At 38.9% G+C, this 26,500-nt stretch overlaps 1 protein-coding gene across 2 annotated transcripts in view; it reads left to right on the forward strand.

Moving 5' to 3' along the window:
- Positions 1-26,500, forward strand: part of Ttk (TTK protein kinase) — a 44,006-nt gene that overhangs the window by 10,265 nt on the left and 7,241 nt on the right. Inside the window, exons 5-17 of one of the 2 annotated variants that reach the window (XM_052715510.1) lie at positions 524-667; positions 1,278-1,392; positions 1,546-1,618; positions 1,711-1,805; positions 2,884-2,971; positions 4,132-4,252; positions 8,183-8,313; positions 10,030-10,166; positions 12,353-12,503; positions 15,293-15,385; positions 23,436-23,590; positions 23,715-23,866; positions 25,017-25,141. In XM_052715510.1, coding sequence (XP_052571470.1) covers positions 524-667; positions 1,278-1,392; positions 1,546-1,618; positions 1,711-1,805; positions 2,884-2,971; positions 4,132-4,252; positions 8,183-8,313; positions 10,030-10,166; positions 12,353-12,503; positions 15,293-15,385; positions 23,436-23,590; positions 23,715-23,866; positions 25,017-25,141 — 1,580 coding nt within the window. The remainder of the gene's footprint in view (positions 1-523; positions 668-1,277; positions 1,393-1,545; positions 1,619-1,710; positions 1,806-2,883; positions 2,972-4,131; positions 4,253-8,182; positions 8,314-10,029; positions 10,167-12,352; positions 12,504-15,292; positions 15,386-23,435; positions 23,591-23,714; positions 23,867-25,016; positions 25,142-26,500) is intronic. The other variant, XM_052715520.1, reaches the window with a different exon arrangement.

Here is a 26,500-nt window from a genome sequence, read left to right on the forward strand (position 1 = left end):
ATTAAATATTAGGGATAAAATTTGTATTGAAAGAAAATTTGGTGATCTCTGTAGTTAGATGTAATCTTTCTTGATTATTTTGTATTTTGGCAGATATGTAGATTAGTCTAACAGCAGATGTTAGCCTTTATCCTTCTTTTTATGTAAATCTTTTTGCTAGAAGAGTCTTGAGCAAATTTTCGGTCTTGATGACTAAATGTTACTATGAATAGTCTGTTATAACAAATGGTTACTGCTAGGACTGCTGTGCTATGCACAGTAATCGAGATGTTTCTAATTGCTACAGTTGGATTTGGTTTTTTGTGCTAATTTATTAAACTTCTAAGTGGTGTTTTGGTGATGAATAGGAATTGGTATAGAGAGTTGAGTATATATATGTATGTGAAGAATTGCTTATTTGTTTGCCTGGGCAATAATGTGAGTAAGTCTACTTTCCCCTCTAAGTCCTAATGCATAAAGAGGAAGCTGGAGATGGAGAGTGAACAGTGCTGCATCAAATAACAGTTATTTTTCCCTCTCCTAGGCAATCTTAAAAAAGGCGAACAGCTTCTTAATAAAGCTGTGGAAAGTGGAGCGGTGCCGCTGCAGATGCTGGAGATTGCCAGACGCAACTTACACCTCCAGAAAAAGCAACTGCTTTCAGAGGAGGACAAGAAGACTTTATCAGGTGACTGTCAGTGGGCGGTGTGCTTTGCTGGAGTAAGTTAGGATTCAGGCTACTTTAAAGACAAGAAAAATCGTTTAAGTATATGCTTAAAACCTAAAGTTAGCCGGGCGGTGGTGGCGCACGCCTTTAATCCCAGCACTCGGGAGGCAGAGGCAGGCGGATCTCTGTGAGTTCGAGGCCAGCCTGGGCTACAGAGTGAGTTCCAGGAAAGGCGCAAAGCCACACAGAGAAACCCTGTCTCGAAAAACCAAAAAAAAAAAAAAAAAACCTAAAGTTAAATTAAGTAGGTGTCTAAGAGGTAAGATATTCAGAAACAGAGATCCTTCCTGCATTAAACTTGTGTTGGTAACGCCTTTAAAATGACTTGGTCAAAATAAGAACGTAACATTTATTTAGAAGTAAAGGATATACTTTTACCCTGGGGATAAAGCTATATGTGTAATTTGAAGTGAAAGTTGGGGAAAAAAAAATGTATTGATGACGTTGTCATGCTTTCATATCCTGCATGAGGGCTCTTACCTATTACAAGTTATATTACAAAATATTCCTATTTATAAGATTACTCTTTTTTTTTTTTGTAAATTTGATCATAGTTGTGAAATTTTTACAGCGTCCACAGTACTTACTGCCCAAGAATCATTCTCCAGTTCACTTGGGAATTTACAGACTAGGCACATTAGTTGTGATTCCAGAGGACAGCCTGCTACAGCCAGGATTTTATATGGGTAAGGAAATGAATTCAGCGTTTACGTGGTTATCTTTTATATATCCACATAGGTATATTTTTCATGCAAGTCTAGTAACTATGTTTAGCAGTAAGACGAAGATATTTATTAATAGTATCTCTGAAAAATCACAGCTATTTTCTTTCTATTCAGAGAGAACATGCCTCCACAAGATGCAGAAATAAGTCAACGAAATTCTTTAAAACAAAGTAACAAAACTAAACGGGTAAGTCATTTTTGGTCTGCTCTGAGGAAGGAGATGGTAGTGAATTCTTTGTGTGTCCCCATTGGTTACTTAATCTTTCAAATCATTTCTAGTCGTGTCTCTTTGGAAGAGTTCCGGTTAACCTTCTAAATAGCCCAGATTACCTTGAGAAGACTGATGGTTCGACTGGGCCAAGTTTTACAAAAAGGTGTGTTTGAGTTTGGGTTTTTAAAATTGGTTTATATTTAAAGACTGATGTCAGAATATTTTACTTTTTTTTTTTTTTTTTTTTTTTTTTACTAAGTCATAGTGATTAGGATTAATTTGTTTTTCTTTGTAGTTCCAGGGATTGAGCCTAGGGCCTTAGACATGCTAGGCAACAAAAAAGAAGTAGGATAAGTAAACTGGCTGCTGAGTGAAGTGGTCCAGACCTTTAACCCCAGCTAGCAGGGTGACTGAGTCCTGAGACACTTTTAAATCCAGAGGTTGGGTGGGGGTGGGGTTACCCTGGGCAGCATAGTAAGACTCCGTCTTCCATAATGAAACATCATTCGATACATCTGATCTATTCCCCGACTCTCAGTTTTGGTGTTTACTCCCATACAAGAAATGGGAATATGCTGGATGTGTTGGTAGGTGCTAATAAAATTGAGAAACACAACTATTTTAGTTGGTGCCTTCAATAATTGAGGTCCTATTCTATTTAGGCTTTGAATAAATATTGATAGTTAAAAGGGTACTTGCATTTAAGTTACAAATGCCTGTTAATTTATCTTGTGCCTACATTTCAAATACCTAGTTGAAGCATACAGGAGATTTTTCTCCCACTCTAAAAATGTATTTTTTTTAATTCCTCCCCATCCCTCAAGCTTCATTCAGCTAGGTTTTTGTTGCTTTTTACAACAGACTGTATGTCAGATTATACAAGTCCATATGGCAGTTCATTGCATGTTCTTATCCTTGCTCTGTGTGCAGTCTGAAATGTAGTTTCACCTACATACTTTTCCTTTCCCACATTCTTATCTTAACTCCAGCTGTAACTCATTAGGTAATGGAGAAATTAGCAATCACCTATCTCTTCATCAATTTTGTCATTGCTCAGTCCTAATTTTTAAGCATAGTCACCTTTGTATTAGAATTATGTCACTCTTAAAGATGCCTTTTAAACAGATGCTTCCAATTCAAAGTGTGTGTTACCAAATATGTGTATTTAAAGCCAATTTTAAAATGAAAAATGAAACAATTTCAAGTTAACTGTTGAAATCCATTTGTTTCATGGGTTATAGAAAGCTATCTGGATCAGAATACCGAGATTCAATTACAACTGGATCCAAACCAAGTGGAAATGATTCCTGTGAATTGAGAGCTTTAAAGGTATTTCAGTTTTTAAATGCATATGAAGCAAAGGTTCCAGGTCTAGAAGTCATAGAGCTTCCTTTACTGAAAGGATCTAGTGTTTATCTCTCCAGTGTGTTGGTGAAGCCACAGGTTTGAGACCACCCCTGAGAGGTGGCCCAGAGTCCTGGACTGTCTCTCAAAGATAAAGGTGTTAGAGCAAGTATCAACCATCTTTTAGAAGGATCATGAGGTGCATTAATTAGGCATATATTTAAATGGATTAGTTGGCCTGGGTCTGGGAATTAACATGGGGGCTGTTCACCAGGTTTTGTTTATTGGTATGTTTAATCATATGATTCTGACAAAGCATCTTAAAAACCAGAGCACATGCTGGTGCAGAGGTGAGAGCCTAAGTATCAAAGTTAGTCTGCTCTGGCCCCGTCTTTGCTGACTGTAAGGAAGTGACTAGTTCCAGGTGCAATGATCCCTAGGGGTTCTAATATTCTTAGTATACTTGGCTTAAATCCCTGGCATTGGGGTGTGAATTTTCAACATTATAAGCTTTAATGATCTATACTTTAAAATACTAATTTTCTCTATTTAGGGAATGGTACTTAATTGTATGAAAAAGAAGATTACTCTCTGAATTTAGAATAACTATTGTCTTGAGATTATTCAAGTGCTAACTTTTACGAGTGCTCTTATTTTGGTAATATAGTCAAATCAGAGCAGGGGTTTTGACTCAGTGGTAGAGCACTTAACTACCATATGTGGGGCTCTGGGTTCAGTTCCCGGTACTGCAAAACCCATAAACACATACTAAATAAAAAGTATAGTAATGTAAACAAGATAATTACATTTTCTCTTGTCATCAAGCTTATTCTATGTTGGTTACAAACCTTTTAACACTTTCTTTTTTGAGTGAAATATAGTGTAACAATTAAGTAATATTAATATGTCTACTGGAAGCAAATTCACCAAGTTAATGGTTATGACCCTTCTTGATGCAGTAATCAGTAATAGAGGAAATTAATATTTTCTGAGAGTTTGTGAACCTACTCTGTCAAATATGATAGTTTGCAAGCAGTAATTTCATATAGATAAGAGTTTATTATATTCAACAGTAAGATAAATTAGAAGTACTGCTACGATGATATTGTTATCTTATTTGAAATCTTTCTATGCTTTTTATGTAGCCCATTCAAGCTGTCCATTTCAAAGACTCTCTGGTGTCCAATGAAAAAAGTTCTGAGCTTATTTCTGATTTAGTAACCTTGAAGAGTAAAACAGAATCAAATCTTCTAACAAAATTGGAGGGTAAGTACTCATGCAAGCAACTTTGATTAAACTCAGTAGGCTCTTTCCAAAAGAGGGACACAAAAGTCAGAGGGGACTTGTTGGGAATAAAAAGGGTTTCAGTTGGGGAGAGGGAGAGATAAGAGAAGGTAACCATAGCATGAAAATGATTCATGCTGGGCAGTGGTGGCACACGCCTTTAATCCCAGCACTTGGGAGGCAGAGCCAGGCAGATCTCTGTGAGTTCGAGGCCAGCCTGGACTACAGAGTGAAATCCAGGACAGGCTCCAAAACTACACAGAGAAACCCTGTCTCGAAAAACCACAAAAAAAAAAAGAAAACAAAACAAAACAAAAAAGAAAAAGATTCATTCTGTATATGTTTGAAGTGTCGAAGAATAACACACACACAGAGATTGAGGAGGTGGCTCTGTGGGTAAAATGCTTGCCGTGTGTGCATGAGGACTGAATTCAGATCCCCAGAACCCACATAAAGCTGAATATCTATAACTCCCGCAGTCCTGTGGTAAAATGGGAGGCAGGGACAGGAGAATCCCCAGAAACTCACAGGCCATCTATTCTGATGTATGCATCACAGAACAAGAAGAGACCCTGTATCGAACAAAATGGAAGGCAAGAACTGGTACCTGAGGTTGTTCTCTGATTTCTGTGTGCTCACACACACCCAAGTGTGCACACATCATATACACACAAACCCACATAGCTTGAGAAAACAGATAAATGACCTATTTGTGATATAATACTCTGTCTTCCTTTATGTTTCCATTCTAATTTTTTTACAGAATGCATGAAAAGTATTGACTCCTATAGGGGAGGAAGCCATTTGTCTGAAGGGTACATAAAATGAAGAGAGGAGAGACCATATAACAGAAATCAAATGACTGAGTTATTTCTCTTAGTTGGTTTGACTGCTGTTTTCATCAAAGGACAAAAAAGCAATTTCTATGTCACAGCCCACTCTCATTTATATTTTAAATCATACTTTGATTTTCCACTACATTGATATATAATAAATGTTCTAGGGACCCAATAACTTTAGGAGTGGGGTCCCAAAATTGCAAATCAATAATGGGATGTATACAGAATAGATAACACATAATGTGGAATAAAATGTAAAGATTGTTAGGAGAGATGCAGGTAAAATACTGTGAGAATTTGGGAGAGGGAAAATTTTAGGAACCTAATTTGGATTAGGGAAAAATATATGAAAGAGAAGAAATTTGAAACCCGATTAGCATTTAAGTGGGGGCTCACAATAATAGAGCTCAGGTAGAGGGAGAATAGCTTAGACAATCAAATAGAACATAAGCAGGGCTGTCCATTGGGCTTGAACACTGGAAGACTGGTAGATAGAGTGGGAAGTGAGAGTAGGGAGCTTGAGTGACATGCTTACACTCCAAAGCAAGCAGCTGCTTTCAGGGAGGGCCAGGGTTATCGGGTGACTTTGGGTGTGTGCTAATGCTTTTCTGAAGCTGTGCTAAGGCCTGAGGGTAATATGCTAATGTGCAATGTCCAGTCAGGTTGCAGTGTTTTCCTCCACTTGGAGGAAGAGTGGGGCTTGCCCTGATGTTTGCCTGAAGTCCAGTGTCTCAGGAAAGCCCCGAGTGTTTCCTCCATAGAGTAGACTTATTCTTTGCCTTGATGTTATTTGAGAACAAATTCCTAATCCTGGTGTTTGTTAGAAACTGTATTTCATATTTTCTTGTCATCTTTTGATACCCTTAGGAAAAAAGCATCTTTATCAAATATGCCTGTTAATAGTGTTCATTTGGTAGCTAATTTGATGAAATAGCATTCTGAATGCCTGTGCATTCTGACTTGCCAGTCTTTGTTTTTATACTTTCTCTTATTTTAAACAAGGTTTATGCCAGTATCCCAAACATATTTACAGATTTTAGGTCATCATTTTATCTTTCATATTTGATTCAATTTTGCTTGAACTTATCATGAACGTGAATACATATGTGTAAGATAATGAGTCAAGATTTGTTCTTGATTTTTCTTATACAAATGTCTGTTTGACCCAGGGCCAGTTTGGATATCCTCTTTTCCCTGTCTGGAAATTTAGGTGATTCTGTGTTGGTGTATGGTTTGGGATTTTTGTCTCTGTTTCACAGTTACTTTGTCTTTATTATAGTGAGTCTTGATGTCTGTTAGTGCTAGTGTGTATGTTTTCAGTTTTGTTCTTTAGGATTATTTCAGTTCTTATTAGCGTTTTGAATTTCCATGAAAATATTAGGAGCTATGTATCAGTTTCTATTCTTTGAAAAATGGAAGTTTGATTGAGAGGCACTTGAACCTATAAAGACATCTGAGACAAATTGTCATCTTCACGCTTCAGCTTTTCAGGCCACATGCCTGGCATGTTTTCATTCACTTAATACACAGAGAGCTGTGTATATGCTATGGTAGATTTACCCCAGGGTAGCTGATAGTTTGGTGTCGTGATAATGAAGGGTACCCTTTGCTTTACAAATTTTTTTGTGTTCAACTTTATTGCAGGTATATGAAATTAATTGATTTTTTTTAACTTGGATATGTTGACATTTCTAAATTCACTGAACAATTCTAATCATTTCCCTATGTATTCTCTAGGGGTTTTTTGTATTTATGCTTGTTTGCTTTATTTGTTCTTTTTTGAGACAAGGTCTCCATGTTAGGCTGCCTAGCTGTCTTCAAACTCACAATTCTCCTATCTCAGCCTGCTAAGGGCTGAAATTACAGGCATGTACTGCAGTGCCCAGTTTGTGGGGTTTTGTAGGTACACAATCATGTTTGAAAATTGTGTCTTTTTTTCTTTCTGATCCTTTTCTTTCTCTTTGTTACTTTGCAGCTTCTAAGAGGTCCAGAATCACCATTGCTAGGGGGATGATAGATGAATTTCTTGCCTCATTGTTTTAAGGGAACATTTTTGGTTTTTTAACTCTTGAAATTATAGCTGTTATAGATTTTTATTGTTGCTTTTTATCTAATTTAAGTTCTACTTTAGGTTTGGATTATTAATATTTTTGTATGTGCATGTGGTTGAACATTGAATTTTGTCAAATGGCTTTTTGTTGTTGAGGTAGTCTTATATTTCTTTTTGATTATAGCAAGGTACACTGATTTTTGGGGTGTTTATCAAGCAGCATTTAGGAATGAATCATATTTTGATATAATTTATTAGGTCTTTCATTAGTTGTTAATATTTTGCTTCGAGTTTAGAATTTTGGTATACATTGAATTGTAAGTACATTATTGGCATTTTTGTTTTTAGACCTTTAAGGCAGTCAGTTGTGAGCTAGTAAAATAAAATCTGTATTAAAATGGAGGTCTAAGAACAGGGTTTGTTAGCTTCTCTTTATTAGTAAGACTTTAATATCCACACTTAAAAATTTTAATTTATTTATTAAAAAATAGAAGCACTTAAATCTGGTATGGTCTCTGATGAAACTTTGAAAACTATTTAGGGAAGTTACTGCCTTGCATTTTTATAAGGTCATTTCTCTCTTTTTTAAAAATTTTTTTTGAGACAGCGTTTCTCTGGGTAGTTTTGGAGCCTGTCCTAGATCTCTCTCTGTAGACCAAGCTGGCCTCGAACTCATAGAGATCCGCCTGGCTCTGCCTTCCGGGTGCTGCGATTAAAGGCGTGCGCCACCACTGCCCTTCCTTCTTCCTCCCTCCCCTCCCCTCTTTCCTTTTGTCTTTGTTTTCAGAGTGAAAATGAAGCATAGTGTTTATCACCCTCCTATTGCTTTTGGGGGTTTGTTTTGTTTTGCAATGGGGTCTGTACTGTTGTACTGCCCAGGGTGGTTTCAAAGTCCCTGGTTCAAGTGATCCTCTCCTCCTGCAGCTCCTGAGTAGCTGAGATGACAGGCAGATGCTACCATACCTGGCCTTAATTATTTTTATCATCAAATATTAATTTTTAATGATAACAATAAAATTTCAGAAAATAAGGTGCATCAAGAACCAGAAATTGCAGAAAGAAAGCACAAACCATGGCAGTCCACAAGAAAGTCAGAGTGTGTGAGGCAGAACCAATGGCACATTCCGGATGTAACCCCGAAGACTCTTAAAGAGGTAACTTTGTGTTCTCTTAAAAGTACATACTGTCTTTAGTAATATGTGTCTGACTTGATGGGTATGTTGGGTATTGCATTTGAAGTGTTTATGCCATATTTAATAGAATCATTTATTCACAAGATACTTTTTTTTTTTTTTTAGGATACTGTGATCAGTAGCACCTGTAGGTTCAAAAGAGTACATATCAGGATAAATTCTGTTTTTGTCATTTATGAATAGACTGTTGTAGTTTTGTTTTTCTGCATGTGTGGGTATGCGCCTGTGAATGCAGGGTGCTCATGGACGCCAGAGGCGTTGGATCTTTCTGGAGATCTCTGTGAGTTCAAGGCCAGCCTGATCTACATATTGAGCTCCAGGCCAGCCAAGGCTACATAGTGAGGCCGTCTAGAACAGTGGTTCTCAATCTTCCTAATGTTATGGTGGCCCCCCCAACCATAAATTATTTTCATTGCCACTTCAGAACTGTAATTTTGCTACTGTTATGAGTCGCAATGTAAATATTTTTGGAAACAGAGGTTTGTCAAAGGGGTCATGACCCACAGACTGAGAACCACTGGTCTACAACAAAACAGTACTGGGCTCTGGGTCATACAAAAGCCAGCAACTTCCTGATTTCTTCTGGCTTCTACACCTGTCCCATGTATCACCTGTTTTATAGGTGGCCTTCATGTTTGTAACTCCTCACTGATGACCACTCCCTCACGGTAGCCACGTACACTTTATGCTCGTTTTTCCCTCCAAAATACCAAGTGCACACATAGCGCTCTTATCACTGTCTTTAACATTCCATTGCTCAGGAACTTAGTCCAGCAGTCTCTTAATCACATATTCGTCCCTCATCCTAGTGTACGTGTCCACACTCCTGTGTATACATGGGGAGGTCTTAAATGAAAAAGAAAACGTTTCAAGAAGAGAGGTCTTTTAGCCATTTGTAAAAGCTAGAGGACTCCAGTACAGAAAGTAGAATAGATTTATCCATTGTGATTCTTGAGTATAATGAGGTCTCGAGGTCTGAAATTTTAACAGAAATCAGTGTAATCTAGTGTAAATACTTTCTAAAAACTAAAACTGTCCCCAAATTGAAGTTCATCTCTGTAGACAGAAGAACATTTTATAAAAGTTTAACACGTAATAGTTCTGATATAATGAAGATGTTGGGTCTTGTTTTGTTAAATAATTTTACATGCCTCCCTGATGTATAACCAATTTGAGTAGAATATTTTAGGATTAAGAGTTTGGAATAAAAGGACTGTTATAAAATGTAACTAAAAGTTGGGCAAGGGAAATAGCTTAGTACTTGCTGCATAAGCATGGGGCCCTGAGTTTGGTCACGTGCATCAATGTCACAAGCCGGGGTGGTAGCATGTGCTTGTAAGGAAATGGAGGCAGGTGGGTCCCTAGGGCTCATTGGTCTGTCAGCCCAACCTAGCATAACCTATGAGCCTCAGGTCCTAGAGGAGACTTTGTCTCAAAACACAAGGTGCATGGCACCTGAAGACACCCTCAGTTGACCAATGAGCTCTACCTGTGTATGTGTGAACACCTGCATGCATGTGCGTGACCATCTGCATGCATGAACACACATATATGCCCACCTGTTTTAGAACGTTTTGCTTTTCGTTTTTAGTATTGTAAAGGTTATATTTGTTAAACTGTTTTATCATTGTCTAATTTAAAAACTCTTCAGTCATGGAATTTTAAATTTTCTTTTAGCAGAAGTGTGCCACTGTTGAGCAACTTGCTTTATCAGTTTCAAAGCAGTCACCTCCGATGTCAGTTTCTAAACGGATTGATCCAAAGTCTGTTTGTGAGACGCCTAGTAGCAGTTCCTTGGATGATTACATGAGCTGGTAATTACCTTTTGCGTCGAGCTCAGAATGCAAGGTGGTAAATAGAAGTAAGACAAGTTTTGAGACCAAACTGAACTTGCTTGAATCTGCTCTCATCAGTTTTTATCACCTGTAAAATGTAAAGGAGAGCCGGGCGGTGGTGGCACACGACTGGGAGGCAGAGGCAGGCGGATCTTTGTGAGTTCGAGGCCAGCCTGGTCTACAGAGTGAGATCCAGGACAGGCACCAAAACTACACAGAGAAACTCTACCTCGAAAAACTCAAAAAAAAAAAAAAAAAAAAAAAAATGCAAAGGAGAAAGTGGTTATGATTACACAAGTATTACCTTGAGATATAGTAATTCTCTTTTTAAGGACTGTTGTTGAAGTGGCCTTTGCTATATTGTATTCTTAGCGCTTGGAAATCTGAGAACGCAGTCTATCTCTTTTGTCAACATGTATGCCTCTCTGATTGAGAAACGTTTTAAAGGAAGTTTAGCATTCTTAGAATGGGTAAAGGGATAGATATTTCTGTGTAGGAAGCAGTAATTGGAATGGGATGTCCTCTGAAAGAGGTCAGGTGTACTAATTCATATGGTTTGGAAGTATTCAGAGATACAAGACTTGGGACAGGAGTGAGGGATGTGTGAGGAAATTGGATGGTCAGGGCTGATGAAAAGGGGAAATAAAGGTTTTTGCAAATGAAAATGAGTGGCATTTCAAAGAAAAGAAATAACCTTCAACTGTTGGCTATATATTTAATTTTTTTTTTTTTTTTTTTTTTTTGGTTTTTCGAGACAGGGTTTCTCTGTGTAGCTTTGCGCCTTTCCTGGAACTCACTTGGTAGTCCAGGCTGGCCTCGAACTCACAGAGATCCGCCTGGCTCTGCCTCCCGAGTGCTGGGATTAAAGGCGTGCGCCACCACCGCCCGGCATATTTAATGTTTTTAAGGGCTAACATAATTAATTCCATAATGCCTTTGGCTTTTTATCTTCAGAATGTCTTTTTTTTTTTTTTTATCCTAATTAGAACTTTTGTGTGTGTGTGTGTTTTGGTTTCTTTCTTGTTTTTTGTTTGTTTGTTTGTTTGTTTGGTTAGCTTTGTGCCTTTCCTGGATCTCACTCTGTAGCCCAGGCTGGCCTCGAACTCACAGAGATCCGCCTGCCTCTGCCTCCCAAGTGCAGGGATTAAAGGCATGCGCGCCCCGCCCCGCCCCGCCCCGCCCCGCCCCACTGTTTTTTTTTTTTTATAACCAGTTTCTTATCTATATAATACAATTTTATTCATTTGATTTCATGTAGGATATTTCAAAGAATGATTACTTTGTGTGAGAATAATAATGCATTTCTTAAGATAATTATGTGTGTGTGCTGTATGCACGTGTATGTGTATGTGCCCTTGCACATGCATGTGCCTGCAGGCCAGAGTGGGGTGTCTCTCTCCACCATATTCCCTTTAGATAGGATCTCTCATGGAACTCGGGGCTAGCCTGGCAGCTAGCAAGCCTTAGTAGTACTAGTGCCTCTGACCCCCACACTTTAGGGTTATGGTCCTGCACATAGCCATGCCCAACTGTTTACATGGGTATTGGGGGTTCTGACTCAGGTCCTTATGCTTGCACAGCAGGTGTTCTTACCCTCTGAGCCAGCTTTCCAGCCCCAAATTATTTATTGTTGATTTTTTTTTAGAGTTCTTTTGTGCCAACTACTTAACTGATAAAGGAGCAAAGTGTGATTGTGTACTGAACAGACACACAAGCTAGAAGACCCCACCCCTTTGGTTACACAATTGGTTCTCAGCTGTTTCTAGCAGACTGTCATAGAACATTATTGTTTAAAAACAGTTCTAAAATCTGTGGTCAGATCTTTGCCTTGGCTAAACTGTTATAAAATTCTCCTTACTCCATATTTTTAATTACTTTTTGCTTATATCATTAGCAAGGATTTCCTTTCAGGGGATAAAAATTGATTTCAGAACAGTTTTTCCCACATTAAATATCTGGTGGCGATAGAAGTAGAAACGTAAATACCAGCTATTGTGACAACTAGGTGATGTGACATAAGCAGAAAACATACGTGTCGGCTCTCGGGAAAACTAGCTAATGGGGCAGTTTTAGTTTTATGTGACTCTTTAGAGTGTCTGAAGACTTAAAATCACCCTTTAATTTGTTAATATTTTTATATTAAAGAGAATAAAAATCTTTTCCAGTTTTAAGACTCCAGTTGTAAAGAATGCCTTTCCACCTGCTTGCCCATTATCGACGCCTTACAGCCAGCTTGCCTCCCTCCAGCAGCAGCAGCAGGAGCAGCAGCCGCAGCAGCAGCAGCAAGTACTCAGTACTCCTCTTCAAACCTTACAGGTTCGATGAGCATGCTTTATGGTGGCATATGTTAAAGTGCAATCAGTTTCATAGATTTTGCTTGTACAGTATCAAGTTGTCAAGAAAGGTCTTCAGAACCTGTCCACTCTTAAGAAACTTTTTGACATCTTGATTAGAGTGTCTTCCACCTATTCTTGGTGAGTAGGCCCAAGGATCCAGTTTGAATAGTTTAGTAAAACTTGTCTTATAATGGGGCTTACTTTCTATTTGTGAGCAGCTTCATTTTCTTTGTTAATATGCAATTCATTTGGAAAAGTGAATCTTCTGAATAATCAGAATTGCAATTTGAGGTAATTAGAATGTATTATAATTGTTGTAAACTAACAAAGATTTTGCTGACATATGAATTACCATTTGACAAAAAAGCAAGGTATCAGGTTACTGAAAATATGGTATAGACCTCTGAGCGCAGTGTGAACATGGGTCTTTTAGAGAGACTTTCTGGAGGTGATTCTTGGCTGTGGGACTGACCAGCTGTGTGATCTTTGGCAAGTTCCATGAACTCTTTGTACCCATTTCATCACGTATAAAATGGAGAAATAACACTACCTGCTGCTAGAACGGTTGTGAAGGTTACATTGATTATATGTGTAACTCTTAATGCAGAGCATGGCCCGATACTTAAAAGTTAATAAATGTTAACTTCTACTGTTATTTAAGTGAACAGCCAGAAGAGTGATCATCTGTTAAAACTAATAGATTAAAAATATGACAGAAGGTAGAAGAGTGGTTACATACCTAGGAGGGAGGAATTGGGGAGTTGTTAATGGGCAACAGGTATAGAGTTTCAGTATTTGATAACAAAAAATTCTGGAGATGAACAGTGGTGATGTTTCCACAGTGACCAGTGTATCTAATACCACTGAATTGTACAAAGGCAGCATTTGGGTTATGTATATTTTGCCACTTGTTGTGGATATCGCTCTGTATAAATAAAACACTGATTGGCCAGTAGCCAGACAGAAAGTATAGGTGGGACTAACAGAGAGGAGAATTGAGGGAACAGGAAGGCAGAGGGAGAGACTTGCCAGCTGCCGTCATGATAAGCAAGATGTAAGGTCCCGGTAAGCCACGAGCCACGTGGCAACTTATAGATTAATAAAAATGGGTTAATTTAAGATAGAAGAAGTAGATAACAAGAAGCCCGCCATGGCCATACAGTTTATAAGTAATATAAGTGTCTGAGTGATTATTTTATACGTGGGTTGTGGGACTGCAGGGGCTTGGTGGGACCCGGAGAGAAGCTCTCCAGCCAAAGCCACTATTAAAAAAAAAAATGAACAAAAGATTACATGATGATAGATTGTATAATACTAGCCATGGAAATACTTGGTAGTGTCTACAGGCTTGAAATTATATAAGTTACAAATTGAATGGAAAGTCTGGCATGGTGGCACATGCCTTTAATCCTAGCCCTCAGGAGATAAAGACAGGAGGATCCCTGTGAGTTCGAGACCAGCCTGATCTTCATAGCAGGTTCCAGGACACCCAGGATTATATATAAAGACCCTTTCTCCAGAGGGAGAGATTTATGTTGATTCAAGATCCTGTTATTGACCTGTTAGTGGTAACATGTCCTGTTCTGGCTCAAATCTGAAAGGCAAGTCCAAAGTAACTGGGAAGGGGGCATGAAGACTGCTGTCAGGAGGGATGTCAAAGGAGTCAGGTGTGGCTGATAGCTTGGGAAAGGAGAACAGTGAGCTGGGCTTTTGGAAGATGATCTAATGAGTAGTTTGAAAGCCCTGGCCCCAGTGAGGAGAGGTGGGTAGGGATGGGAAGTCTCGTGGAGAGAGGAGGGAGGAGCTACCGGTATTGAAGTAGAGTTTCCTGGTGTCACTGTGTTCTGAACGTGTTCACAGCAGGGGAAGGATGTCAAAGGGATCATTGCCTAAGAAAAGCTGTTTAAGGAGGAAGGAAGAGAACAGTGGGAGACAGCTCTGACTTAAGTCTCTCAAGTCCCAAGAATAAAGAAATTAGAATCCATCCGTCTGTTTCTATAGAAGACTGCATGGAAGATTCCGTCATTTTGGATTTAAAACATGACTCAGTTAAACTGAAGTTTATTCAGACTTTGATTGATTCAATTTGATTACTTGACCAATTAAAAACTCTTCATTTCAGCTTTACTGTCTCAAACTATGGCCTCTTAGCATACCTAAAGTGCTTTTAAAGTCTTTATAAGCACACAGTGAGACCATCCAGTTCTAAGAGAAGAAAGGAAAGGGCACACTGATAGGTGTCAGTTGATAGATTGCCTGGGAGGATGCTGAGGTTTGGAGAAATTACATAACTTCTTGAACTTCTCGCAGGACAGAAGAGAGGGACAGTTGTTGATGAAATGTCCTTGGCTAACTGACTGGAGCTCGCTGCACCTTAGCCCGTTGTGTTTATATGATGTTAAAGGGGAGGGCGGGTGACTACGTGCATGTGGACGTAAGGAGGTGCAAGGGCAAGACACAAGAGGGAAGATGAAATGGGTAACTCCTGAGTTTGCCCATTGAATATTAAGTGGCATTCTTCAATTTTCTACTCAGATTAAGAAAAAATCAGTTAAAGAGGGAGCCCTCTAGAAGTTTGTCTCTTGGAATAATTTAACATATTTTTCTCTTACTTATCTTTTATGGGTTTTGTTGTTGTTTTAGATTCTTTTTGAGGCAGTCTTTTGTAGCCCAGGCAGGCCAAAATTGGGAGCGTTTCACTATACCTATTGCAAACTAATTTCTTAGATATATTCTTTGAACTTATATTTATATATTTTAATTGTTTAGCTTTCAGGATCCTCGTCAATAAATGAATGCATTTCTGTTAACGGAAGAATTTATTCCGTATTGAAACAGATAGGCAGTGGAGGTTCGAGTAAGGTAAGTAACAAATGAATAGAACTATTCTGTCTTTTCAAGTGTGGGAGCGTTTGATCTTCTAGAAGCCCTTGTTTCCCTGGAGCCCGAAGAGCTGCCTCATGTCCTCCCCTCCTCCTTCCTTTTCTCCAGTGTCCTGTGCTTTCAGATTCCTTCTAGGTCACATTGACATTGGCTTGCAGTGGCCAGAAACCACTATGTAGTATCACAAGGAGACTGGAAAACTCTGAGGACATGATCTGGTCTGCTGGTGTGCTTAGAGTCACTCAGTAAGAAGTTTCAGTAGTGACTTTATTTTACGTGACGTTTCCCATCTTAAAAATGTTCTAGTCACATAAATGTCTGCAATTAGATTATTTCCTGAGTTTATCTGAGTGATTTATTTTTAAATGTGTTTTTATTTTTTAAATTAGTGTGCAAGATATTAGATACCATTATGACCTTCCATTTCCATCCATTTTCCTACAGATTTCATTTTTCTTTATAGCTAAATGAAACCTTTTTATGTATATATATATATTTTTTTCATTATCCATTCAATTGTGGATGAACACTTAGGCTGGTTTCCTTTCTTGCTATTGTGACTAGAATGGCAATTAGCATGGATATACAAGTGTCTGTGTTGTAGGCTATGGAGTCCTTTCAGTATATGCCTACAAATGATGTAGCTGGGTCATATTAAGAAACCTCCATACTGACTTTCATAATAGCTGTACCAGCAGTGAATAAGGGTTCCTCTTTCCCCATATCCTCACCAACATTTGTTGTCAGATTTCTTGATAATATCTATTCTGACTGGGATGAGGCAGTATCTCAAAGTAGTTTTAATATATATTTCTTAGGGCTTTGATCACACCTAAAAATATTCTTTGGCCATTTGTGTTTCTTTTTAATTTATTTTTTCTTTTACATATTTGAGTTTTTGCCTGCCTGTATGTCTGTGCATCACGGAGATCCTTCTGCCTCTGCCTGCTGAGTCTAGGGTGCTTGTGGAGGCCAGAAAAGAGTATTGGATCCTCTGGAACTATAATTACAGGCAGTTGTTAACCACCTTGTGGGTGCTGGGAATTGAACGTGGGTCCTCTGGGAGAGTAGTGTTCCTAATTGCTGATTCGTCTCAGCAATCCTGTTTCTTCTTTTAAGAACTATTTCAATCAGCCTGTTTGTTGATTAGCAATTTTGCTTGGTTTTATTTTGCAGTTCGCTGTAATTCAGGATATTAGTCCCCTTTCTGAAGTATAGGTAGCTAAGATTTTCCTCTCGTTCTATAGGTTGTCTATTTCTTTTGCCCTACAAGAACTTTAATTTCATGTAGTCCCATTTGTTGATTCTTGGGGCTACTTCTTGTGCTTTGACTCAAAGTTCTGGCCTACACCCGAATCTCAAAGTATATTCCATTTTCCTCTAGCAGATTCACTGTTTTAAGGTTTAAATTAAGGTCTTTGTTCCACTTGGAGAATGAAAGATTCTGATCTAACTTCATTTTTTGCAAGTGAAAGTCCAGCTTTTCAATGCCGTTTGTTAAATGGGCTGTCGTTCCACTGCATGTGTTTGAGACCTTTGCCAAATACTAGATGACAGTAGTTTTGTTGGTTTGTTTCCAGGTCTTCTGTTCCATTGGTCCATCTGTTTTATGTCAGTACCCAGCTATCTTTATTGCTATGTCCCTTTCGATATCTCTAGATGTATTCTTTCTCCTTAGGATTGCTGTGGCGATTCATAGTCTTTTTGTTATTTCATATGAATTCCCACATTGTTTTTTCCTAGTTCTGTGAAGAATAGCATTGGGATTTTGATGGATATCACATTAAGTCTGTAGATTAATTTTGGTGATGTAGCTATTTTCATGATGTTAACTGCCATTTCAAGTAGCATGGAAGAGCTTTCCATTGTCTGCTGTTTTCTTTGGTTTCCTTTCCTAGGTACTCTTGCTGGAGTTGTTATTACTGGGACACACTGATTAATATCTTTGTAATTTCATTGTAGATGTATATGAAGGGTACTCATTTTTGTATGTTCGTTTTGAATCCTGAAATTTTACTAAAAGTGTTTACTAGGGTTAAGAACTTTCTGGTAGATTCTGTCACATCTTCTAAGTGTGGAATTGTGCCATCTCCAAGTAGGAGTAGCTTAACTCCTTCCTATTTTGATCCCATGTGTCTTCTTTCTCTTGTCTCAATTCTCTAGCTGAGACTTTACTATTATATTGAATAAGAGGCAAGAGTGGTCCTTGTCACGCTCATCATTTTAAAGAAATTCACTTTCTGTCTCCATTTCATATATTGTTGGCTGTAGTTTTTGCATACAACCTTTATTGTTTTGAGAGATGTTCCATCTATTCCTAGTTTCTTTTCTGTCTGCATCCATTGAGATAATCATGTGATTTCTATCTTTATCACATTTATTGATGTGTATATGTGGAGCCAGTCTCCAGGATGAATCCCACTTAGTTGTGCCGTTTGATCTTTTCCATGTGTTTTGAGTTTTGTTTGTGTTTTGTTGAGAACGTTTACATCTATGTTCATCATGGAAATTGGTTTGATTTTCTTTTTCCTTTTTTCCTTTGTCTTTATCTGGATTTGGTATCAGGATAGCACTGGCTTTGTAGAATGAATTTGGTGCTGTTCCTACCCTTTCTATTTTGTGGAACAGTTGGAGAAATGTTGGTATTAGTCTTCCTTTAAAAATTTGATAGAATTCAGTAAACACATCTGGTCCTGGGCTTTTCTTTGTGAGGAAACTTCAGATTACAACTTCAGTCTCATTGCTTGTAATGCTAAGTTATTCATATTTTCTAACTTTAGTTTTGGTAGAACATATGCATTTAGATATTTGTCCATTTCTTGTTTTCTAGCTTTTTGAAATGTACATTTTCAAAGTGTTTTCTAATGATACTCTGGGTTTCGTTGAAGTCTTATGATAACAACCTTTTGTCTCTAATTTTGTTAATTTAGGCCTTCTCTTCCCTTTTTGTCAGTTTGGCCAGTTTGTCAATCTTGTTAATGTTTTCAAATAACCAGTTCTGTCTAGTTGACTTTATTCTTTTAATCTCTATTTCATTGATTTTTTTTCCTGTAATTTTTATTGTTTTTTGCTATCTACTGGGTTTAGGATTGGCTTCTTGTTGTTATCCTATAGCTTTGAGATGCATCATTAGGTTGTTTGAGCTCTTCCTTCCTTCCTTCCTTCCTTCCTTCCTTCCTTCCTTCCTTTCCTTTCCTTTCCTGTCTCTCTCTCTCTCTCTCTCTCTCTCTCTCTCTCTCTCTCTCTCTGTCTCTCTCTCTCTCGAGACAAGGTTTCTCTGTGTAGCCCTAGTCCTGGAACTTGCTCTGTAGACCAGGCTGGCCTGGAACTCACAGAGATCTGTCTGCCTCTTCCTCCTGAGTGCTGGGATTGAAATTGGGGTGTTAAAGACTTCCACTATTAGTGTCAGGACCCTTGTGGCCTTTTATGTCTTTTAGTGTTTGTTTTATGAAATTAGCACCAATATTCATCCCATAAATGTTTACAAATGTTGTATTTCTTGATGAATTGTTTCTTTTATTAACATGTAACAACCTCTTTATTTCTTCTGATTAGTTTTGGTTTGAAGTCTACTTTATCAGATATAAGAATAGCTATGTCTGCTTGTTTATACTTATGTTTGCTTGGTACTTTGATTTCTGTCCTTAAACACTGAGGGGTTTTGAGTTTTTTGCTTGTCTTTATTCACTACATGTGTTTCTTAGAGACAAAAAATAATTGATTCTTGTTTTCTAATCAGTCTGTCTGCTTTTTTATTGGCAAGTTGAGGCTATTTTCCTGAAAGGTTATTATTGAAAGGGACTTGGTATTTCTTAAGAGTTTGTTAGGTGATGTTCTGGTTGACAGAATTTTAGGCGTTTGCTGGTTTGCTGTGTTAGACACTGTTGATTCTCTTCTGGCCCTTCTTTATCAGTGTTGCTTCCACGGAGTGCGTATTTTCATGTGTTCTTTTGGAGAAAGCTGTATTAGTTCCTTTCCTGTTGTTGTGAAAACCCCCCATAACCAAGATAACTTGGACAAGGTTTAATTTGGCTGACTGTTCCGGAGGGAGATGAGTCCATGACGTTGTAACTGTGACAAACAGCAAACATGGAGGCAGGAATAGGAAGTAGAGAGCTCATGTCCTGAGCCTCAGGCACAGAGCAGAGAGGGCAGACTGGCAGTGGGGTGAAGCCCTAAGCTCCCAAAGCCTGTCTCAGTGGCATATCTACTCCAGCCATGCCACCTGAACCTTCCTGAGCATCACCACAAAATGGGGATTGTCTGTTCAAATGCTACCAGAGACATTGATTTTTTCAAACCACCACAGAAGCTCTCTTTTTCTTCTTTCCTATATAATATATTCTTATAAAAATTTTTTCTGCAGTGCTGGCTTGCTTGGTTTTATGATTTGCTTTAATTTGTGTTTGTCTTAAAATATCCTTATTTCTCTACCAGTTTTGAAGAGTAACTTTTCAGGGTATGGCATTCTTGGTTCTTAGTTGCTTCAGGGCTTTGAATATATGTCATTTTAAACTTTTCTGGCTTTTAAGATTGCAGATGACACAGATTGCTCTGTGACCCCTCCCTGCCTCACATGTAAGTTGGCATTTTGCCTATGCTGCTTTTTATATTGTTTCTTTGCTTTGTGTTCTGACGCCTTGACTAAGACATATCCTGGAACATTGTATGCCTCCTCTAGTTGGATATCTACTTCTGTCTCCAGCTTTGGGATGTTTCCTACTATAATTTCATTTGTCTATTCTTTTTGAACTTATCACAGATCTTTTTTTCTACTCTGAATTCTCAGGTTTGGCTTCTTGGACTAGGATTATGCCAGTGTGCATTAAATGTCTTCTTGGACTGGGAGTGTTGCCTGTGTGCATTAAATGTCTTCTTGGACTAAGAGTATGCCAGTGTGCATTAAATGTCTTCTTGGACTGGGAGTATGCCTGTGTGCATTAAATGTCTTCTTGGACTGGGAGTGTTGCCTGTGTGCATTAAATGCCTCCCCTTTTTTTTAAGTATGTCTGAGTGCATTGAGTGTATCAGCTTTGCCCTCCATCCCCAAAAGTTGTTCTTCTGCTAATCTTGTTTGGTAATGATACTTTTTGATGTGGTTTTTAGTTGACTGAACATTCGTTCCCATTATTTGTTTGGTTCCTTTTCAATGTTTCTGTTTCCATGTTAATTTTTTTTTTTTTTCGTATTTTGCCCTTTCTCCTCCACTTTATTGTTTTGTTCACTTTGGAGATTGTCTTTTCAGGATCTTGGACTGATTTCCTTAGACCATGCACATGTTTGAGTCTTTTATCTGGTCATTAATTAATTCATTTAAAAAGTAGGGCTCTGTATTATTTCAGTCTCAGTGACTTGGTTTTCTTCTGGGACTGCTTGGAGCCCTGAGCTCTGTTCTTACTCACCTGACTAAGGAGGAAATCATGGGGGCTGCTGTCTTTACAAACTGACTCTCTCTCGCCCACTGTAGTCACTTGTACTTTGTCACTCACCAAGACAGCCACCCTCAGATCAGTCAGGCATCCATATTTTTGTTAAAGCCGGCTCTGTGCTTTGATTTGGAAGTTTCTTAGACTTCACTGTAGCTGTTCTCATTGACGAGCACACTTGTGTTTACTCTCGCACACTGACCGATCTTTTTCAGTCTCCCTCACATTTCTGAGCCTTAGGGCCGATGCCTTGGGACCTAGGCTTTGGCCCCTTTTCTTCTCTCTCTGAATCAAGCCCTCCTTTGATGTTGTCTTCCAGTGTTGTGATTATACATGCTGCTGTGTTTATGCTTACAGTTTCCAAACCTGTATTTCCAGTTCGGTCCTCTCATTTCCAGACGAACCTTCCAAACTTGACTGCTCAGCATCTCTTCTTGGTTACCAGGTGTTTGAGACAGATGTGTAAGCACTTGCTCTGTAGTTTTCCCAGTTGCGGTAAATAACAACTCTATTCTTAAAATTACTTGGCTGAAAACCTATTGGCTGCTCTTATTCTCATATACACATTTAGCCGGTCAGCAGGCCTTGCTGTCCTACCTACCTCTTGAGTAGCTTCGGAATCTTTTTATTACTGTTGTTAATCTGAAGCAGCTGTTATCTTTCCTTAGTTTATTATAATAAATAATAAGCTCACTCACTCAGTCTTTGTTCTTCTGATCTGGTCTATATCTTACCTCCCTCTCCCTTTTTTCCAAGGTGTCTTGCTTTACTTATAACCCTTCCAGCCCTGAATTTATAGCAGTTCTTCTGCCTCAGCCTCCCAAATGCTGGGATTACAGGCGTGTATTGCCAGCCCATTTCTGTCCTCATGTCTTTGCTTGTGTCCTCTTGGCCAAGGAGTACTTGATCACACTCTAAACTGCGACTCCAACCTTCCAGTCACCAGTGTTCTCCACTTTCCTCTAGTTTTCTTTTTTCCTTTTTTTTTTTGAAGGCTGGTGTCTAACTCCTAAGTGCTAAGATTAAAGGTGTGTGCAACCATATTCTGTGAATAGTTTATCTGTTGTTTGTGCTCCACCCTGTCCTTACTATCAAGATGGCAATGTTTGACTGCTCAGTGATGTTAGGTCTGGTGCCTGCAACTGAATCGGGGCATCATTCGTGTGTTGAATGTTCCTCCTGGGCTATTAGGCTAGTCTGTGCTATGGTGGTACAGGAAACAGGGCTGTTGGGCTTACTTTAAGTTTTACTGTGGTTGTCTAAGCCAGCTAACAATAATGAATCTTGTTTCAGGCTATCTTATTTACGTATTGCAAATAAGGAAAGCATCAGACATTGCGGCACTCATCTATAATCCCAGCATCTGGCAGACTGAGGCAAGAAGATTTGCCTGGGCTACAAACATAAAATATGTGGGCTGGGGGTATGCTCTGGTAGAATATGTACTTAGCATGTGCAAGGCCCTGGGTTTAATCCCCAACATCAAAACTATAAGCAAAAACCAAAATAAATAGTGTATATTACTACATGTAGCGAGTCTTCCAAGAAATATTCTCCTTTTCACGTTCCCTTTATCAGATTTTGAGTTGGAGGTAAGAAAGTAGTTGAGTAGGAGTGATAGGAGAGAGAGGGTGCCTTTTGGGAAGTAGACCAGCAGGAGGAGGACGGAGGAGAAGTAAAGGGGAAGAGGACACGGGAAATGGCACAGCGCAGCCCCTCGGTGTGTGCAGAAGAGTGAGCTCTGCTCTGGACCTGATGGGCCTCTTCTGTGTGCAGTTTCCACCCTTGAGCCTCACATACATTTAGGCTCACTCATCCCCGGTGTCTGTGGGGTAGTCACAGTGAAATGGCACACTTTTCCGTGTCACAGGGTGCAAGTGAATACGTGTTCATTATAGGCACTGTGCTTTGGATTGAATTACTGAAGTCTCGAGGCACCGCTGCAGCGGTGTGTGGGCTGGAAGTGGTACACTCACATGCTTGCCTCTCTCAGAGTGTTGTTTGTCCTGCTGGTGTTTTTATAAATTGACTCCTAAGAACACACTGCTCCTGCAACCTAACTGAAATGTGACTTACTCTGCTTTCCACAAATGAATATAATGATGACTTACAATTACTGTATTTTTAAAAATATCCTCTATCAAAGAAATGAACTTGTTGATATTAGGCACAATGAAAAAGGAAAGGAAAAAAAAAAAAACACTGTCTAAAAAATGAATTGTCTATCATAGCGTTAGTCATCTTTATCGTTTCTGAATGTCTTTGCCTCAGTGTGATTTCCCTGGCTGAGGCATCCCAAGAGTCGTGTGACTATAGCAGCAGGTTTAAGTTGCTTGTCTTAGATGTTGATGTGGAAAACTCGGCGTTTGTACAGTTGTTATTTGAATGTCCATGGTCACGGCGGCTGGAAATGGGCACTTAACTCTCTCTTCGCCACTGTTGTTTACTTCCACATTCCAAAAAGGCCCACAGAAGCTTTCAGTTGTTCTTGTCGATGTTCCTTTCAGAATATTCTCCGTCTAAAATGGTTAGTCTCGAGTTGAAAAGCACTGTGATGGTTTACAGAGGGAGAGTGTGTCCTAAACGTTTTGCTTTCCTTGCAGGTATTTCAGGTATTGAATGAAAAGCAGATATATGCTATCAAATATGTGAACCTAGAAGACGCAGATAACGAAACTATTGACAGCTACCGGAATGAGATTGTGTATTTGAAAAAACTTCAGCAACACAGTGATAAGATCATCCGACTCTATGATTAGTACGGAGCCGTTTTTATTTCAAAAAGAAAACTTTGTTTTTGCCGTAATTCTTAGGCAAACTGTAAATCCTTATTGATTTAATGTAGGCAATTATTGTTTTGTTCTGTTCATTTTTAATTGCAGTGAAATCACAGAGCAGTACATCTACATGGTAATGGAATGTGGAAACATTGACCTGAATAGTTGGCTTAAAAAGAAAAAATCTGTCAATCCATGGGAACGCAAGAGCTACTGGAAAAACATGTTGGAGGCAGTACACACAATCCATCAGCATGGTTATTTTAAAATCTCTTCATATATGTAAAGTTAAAATAGTTGTTAATTGTTTCATCTTAGAAAAATACTCTTATTTTATCAGTACCTACCTTTAATAATTAATTGGAAGTTCATTTAGAGATGAAGAAACAAACCCCCCCCCTTTTTTTTTTTTGGTTTTTCGAGACAGGGTTTCTCTGTGTAGCTTTGCGCCTTTCCTGGAACTCACTTGGTAGCCCAGGCTGGCCTCAAACTCACAGAGATCCGCCTGGCTCTGCCTCCCGAGTGCTGGGATTAAAGGCGTGCGTCACCACCGCCCAGCTAACAAACCCATTTCTTAAGACTGGTACGCATAGACACAGAATACAAACTTAAATCCGCACATGTACAACGTAACTTTATCTTCCTCAATATTAACTGGTGGTTCTTACCTTCAAGTCCTTGGGTTGTAGTAGGTCCTAGACTGAGGATCTGGGCATCCTAAAAGTAGGAGGGTGATGGTCAGCACTTCAGTCTTCAGAGAATTCTCTGTTTTCTTGTATCAGAGTTGGGTTTTTGTTCTTGCTTTTGTGTTTTACTGTTAGCCTCTGGTTTTGTGTGTGTGTGTGTGTGTGTGTTCTTAGTTCTTTTCAGAGCTTTTCTCTGCCCTTTATCCTGTCTTTAAAACAAACGTGTTCAATTTAATGTGTTCCCTCTGCTTCTCTTTTTACAATCTAAAAATAATTAGTGAGTTATTAGGATTCTTGAGTGGTGTGGTGATCTTACTGCCTGACAGTGATTGGTGATGTTCTCCTGGGCAGTGTGCAGTGGTGTTCCAGCACACATGGACAGCCAAGATGCCTAGCTTCAACTCCTCCTTACTTTAGGGCTAGGCCCTGTAACCTTGAACAAGTCACTTAAATTCAAATTATGTTAGTGTCCTCATCCTTAAAAATGAAGATAACGGTACTTATTCTTTACTCTGCATTGCTAGCAGGTCTAAAGTGTTCATTACAAGTGACAGATTTAGAGTGGCTTCTGGCACACCCATTTGCTAAGGAGGAATAGAATGTGTAGTAAATGAATATTAATGTGCTGACTAGTTAAAAGAATCAGCTTGACTTGATTATAAAATCTAATCTATTCATAGAATGTTTTACTTTGTCTAACGTAATGGATTTTATTTTGAAGGCATTGTTCATAGTGATCTGAAGCCTGCTAACTTTCTAATAGTTGATGGAATGCTAAAGCTAATTGATTTTGGGATTGCAAACCAAATGCAGCCAGATATGACAAGCATTGTTAAAGTTTCTCAGGTAGGACACCTTGTTGCCGGTTTTGGTTGTGTTAGTGTTTTGAACCAGGGTTTCACACAACCTCGAATGGCCTTGGCCTTGCCCTGTACCAGTGGTCAGCCTTCATTCAATTCCTGATCTTGCTGTCTATACCTCCCAGGTGTGGGATTACAGTGTGAGCCCAGCGCCTGGCTTCAGGTAGAACTTTTAGTGGTGGCTGGTTACTATGGTTTAGTTCCTTTTTAGTCTGTTAAGTATATTGCCATTATTATATTTTTTTTACTGGCCATATTCTTCAAAAAATTTGAAGTCTTTTTAAAAGAATAGAAAATATGGTTATGAAAGGTTCAAAACCATTATTTAGAAAAGCAGTTCAAAATCAGACAAATATATCAAGGAATTTTGAATGATTTTCTCATAGCTGAGGCAGAGCAAAGAGGAATTACAGTTGCATGTTCTCCATTGTCCTGTTTCTTTTCTCATCGCTTGAATGGGGGGAGATTTTTAAGAGAGCCTTCTTGGAAATACTGAAACATTCCACTCAGCACAGTAAAAAGAATCATTTTGTTATTTGTGGAGTGTGTATGTGTTTAAGTGCAAGCAGGCTGCTGTGCATGTGGAGGTCAGGATAGCGTTGGTGAAGCGGTTCTCTTTCCCCCCGTTGTTCTGGGAACCAACGTCAGTTGTCAGACTTGTGCAGCAAGCTCCTCTTTGCAGCCCCAGTGTGTTCTTGTCCTAAAATCTGCAATAGCAGCCGGTCGCTGGTGGCGCATGCCTGTAATCCCAGCACTCGGGAGGCAGAGGCAGGTGGGTCTCTGTGAGTTCGAGACCAGCCTGGTCTACAGAGTGAGTTCCAGCACAGGCTCCAAAGCTACAGAGAGACCATGTCTCGAAAAATTTAAAAAAAAAAAAAGATCTGCAATAGCAAATGTAATGAAGCTCTTTCATAAATAAAGGAGTGACATGAAACTAGAGCTGGAAGGAAGGTAATCTTGGCTGGACCTCACCTGCTGTATACATGAATGCAGATTTCTGGTGTAGGTCTGTCAATTTTTGAAGCAAAATCAGACTTTGTTAGGAGGAATCAGTGGACAGCATGCACTTAACATAATTCTACTTGACAGTCAGTCATTACTTTTTTGTTTCAAAAGTACAGGTGAACATTGATTTGTAGATAGCTTGAAGTTATCTATGTCAAGATCCTACCATTCAGACATTTTTTGTTCTTAGAACTAAAGCAGTGGTTCTTAAACTTCCTAATGCTGTGACTTTTTAATACAGTTCCTCATGTTGTGGTGACCCCCAACCATTAACTTTATATTTGCTATTGTTATGAATTAAAATGTAGATATGTGACCCCTGGGGAAGGATCATTTGACC

Source organism: Peromyscus californicus, unplaced genomic scaffold (assembly GCF_007827085.1).
Source record: "Peromyscus californicus insignis strain IS unplaced genomic scaffold, ASM782708v3 Scaffold_11__1_contigs__length_118956290, whole genome shotgun sequence".
In the NCBI taxonomy this organism is placed as follows: Eukaryota; Metazoa; Chordata; class Mammalia; order Rodentia; family Cricetidae; genus Peromyscus; species Peromyscus californicus.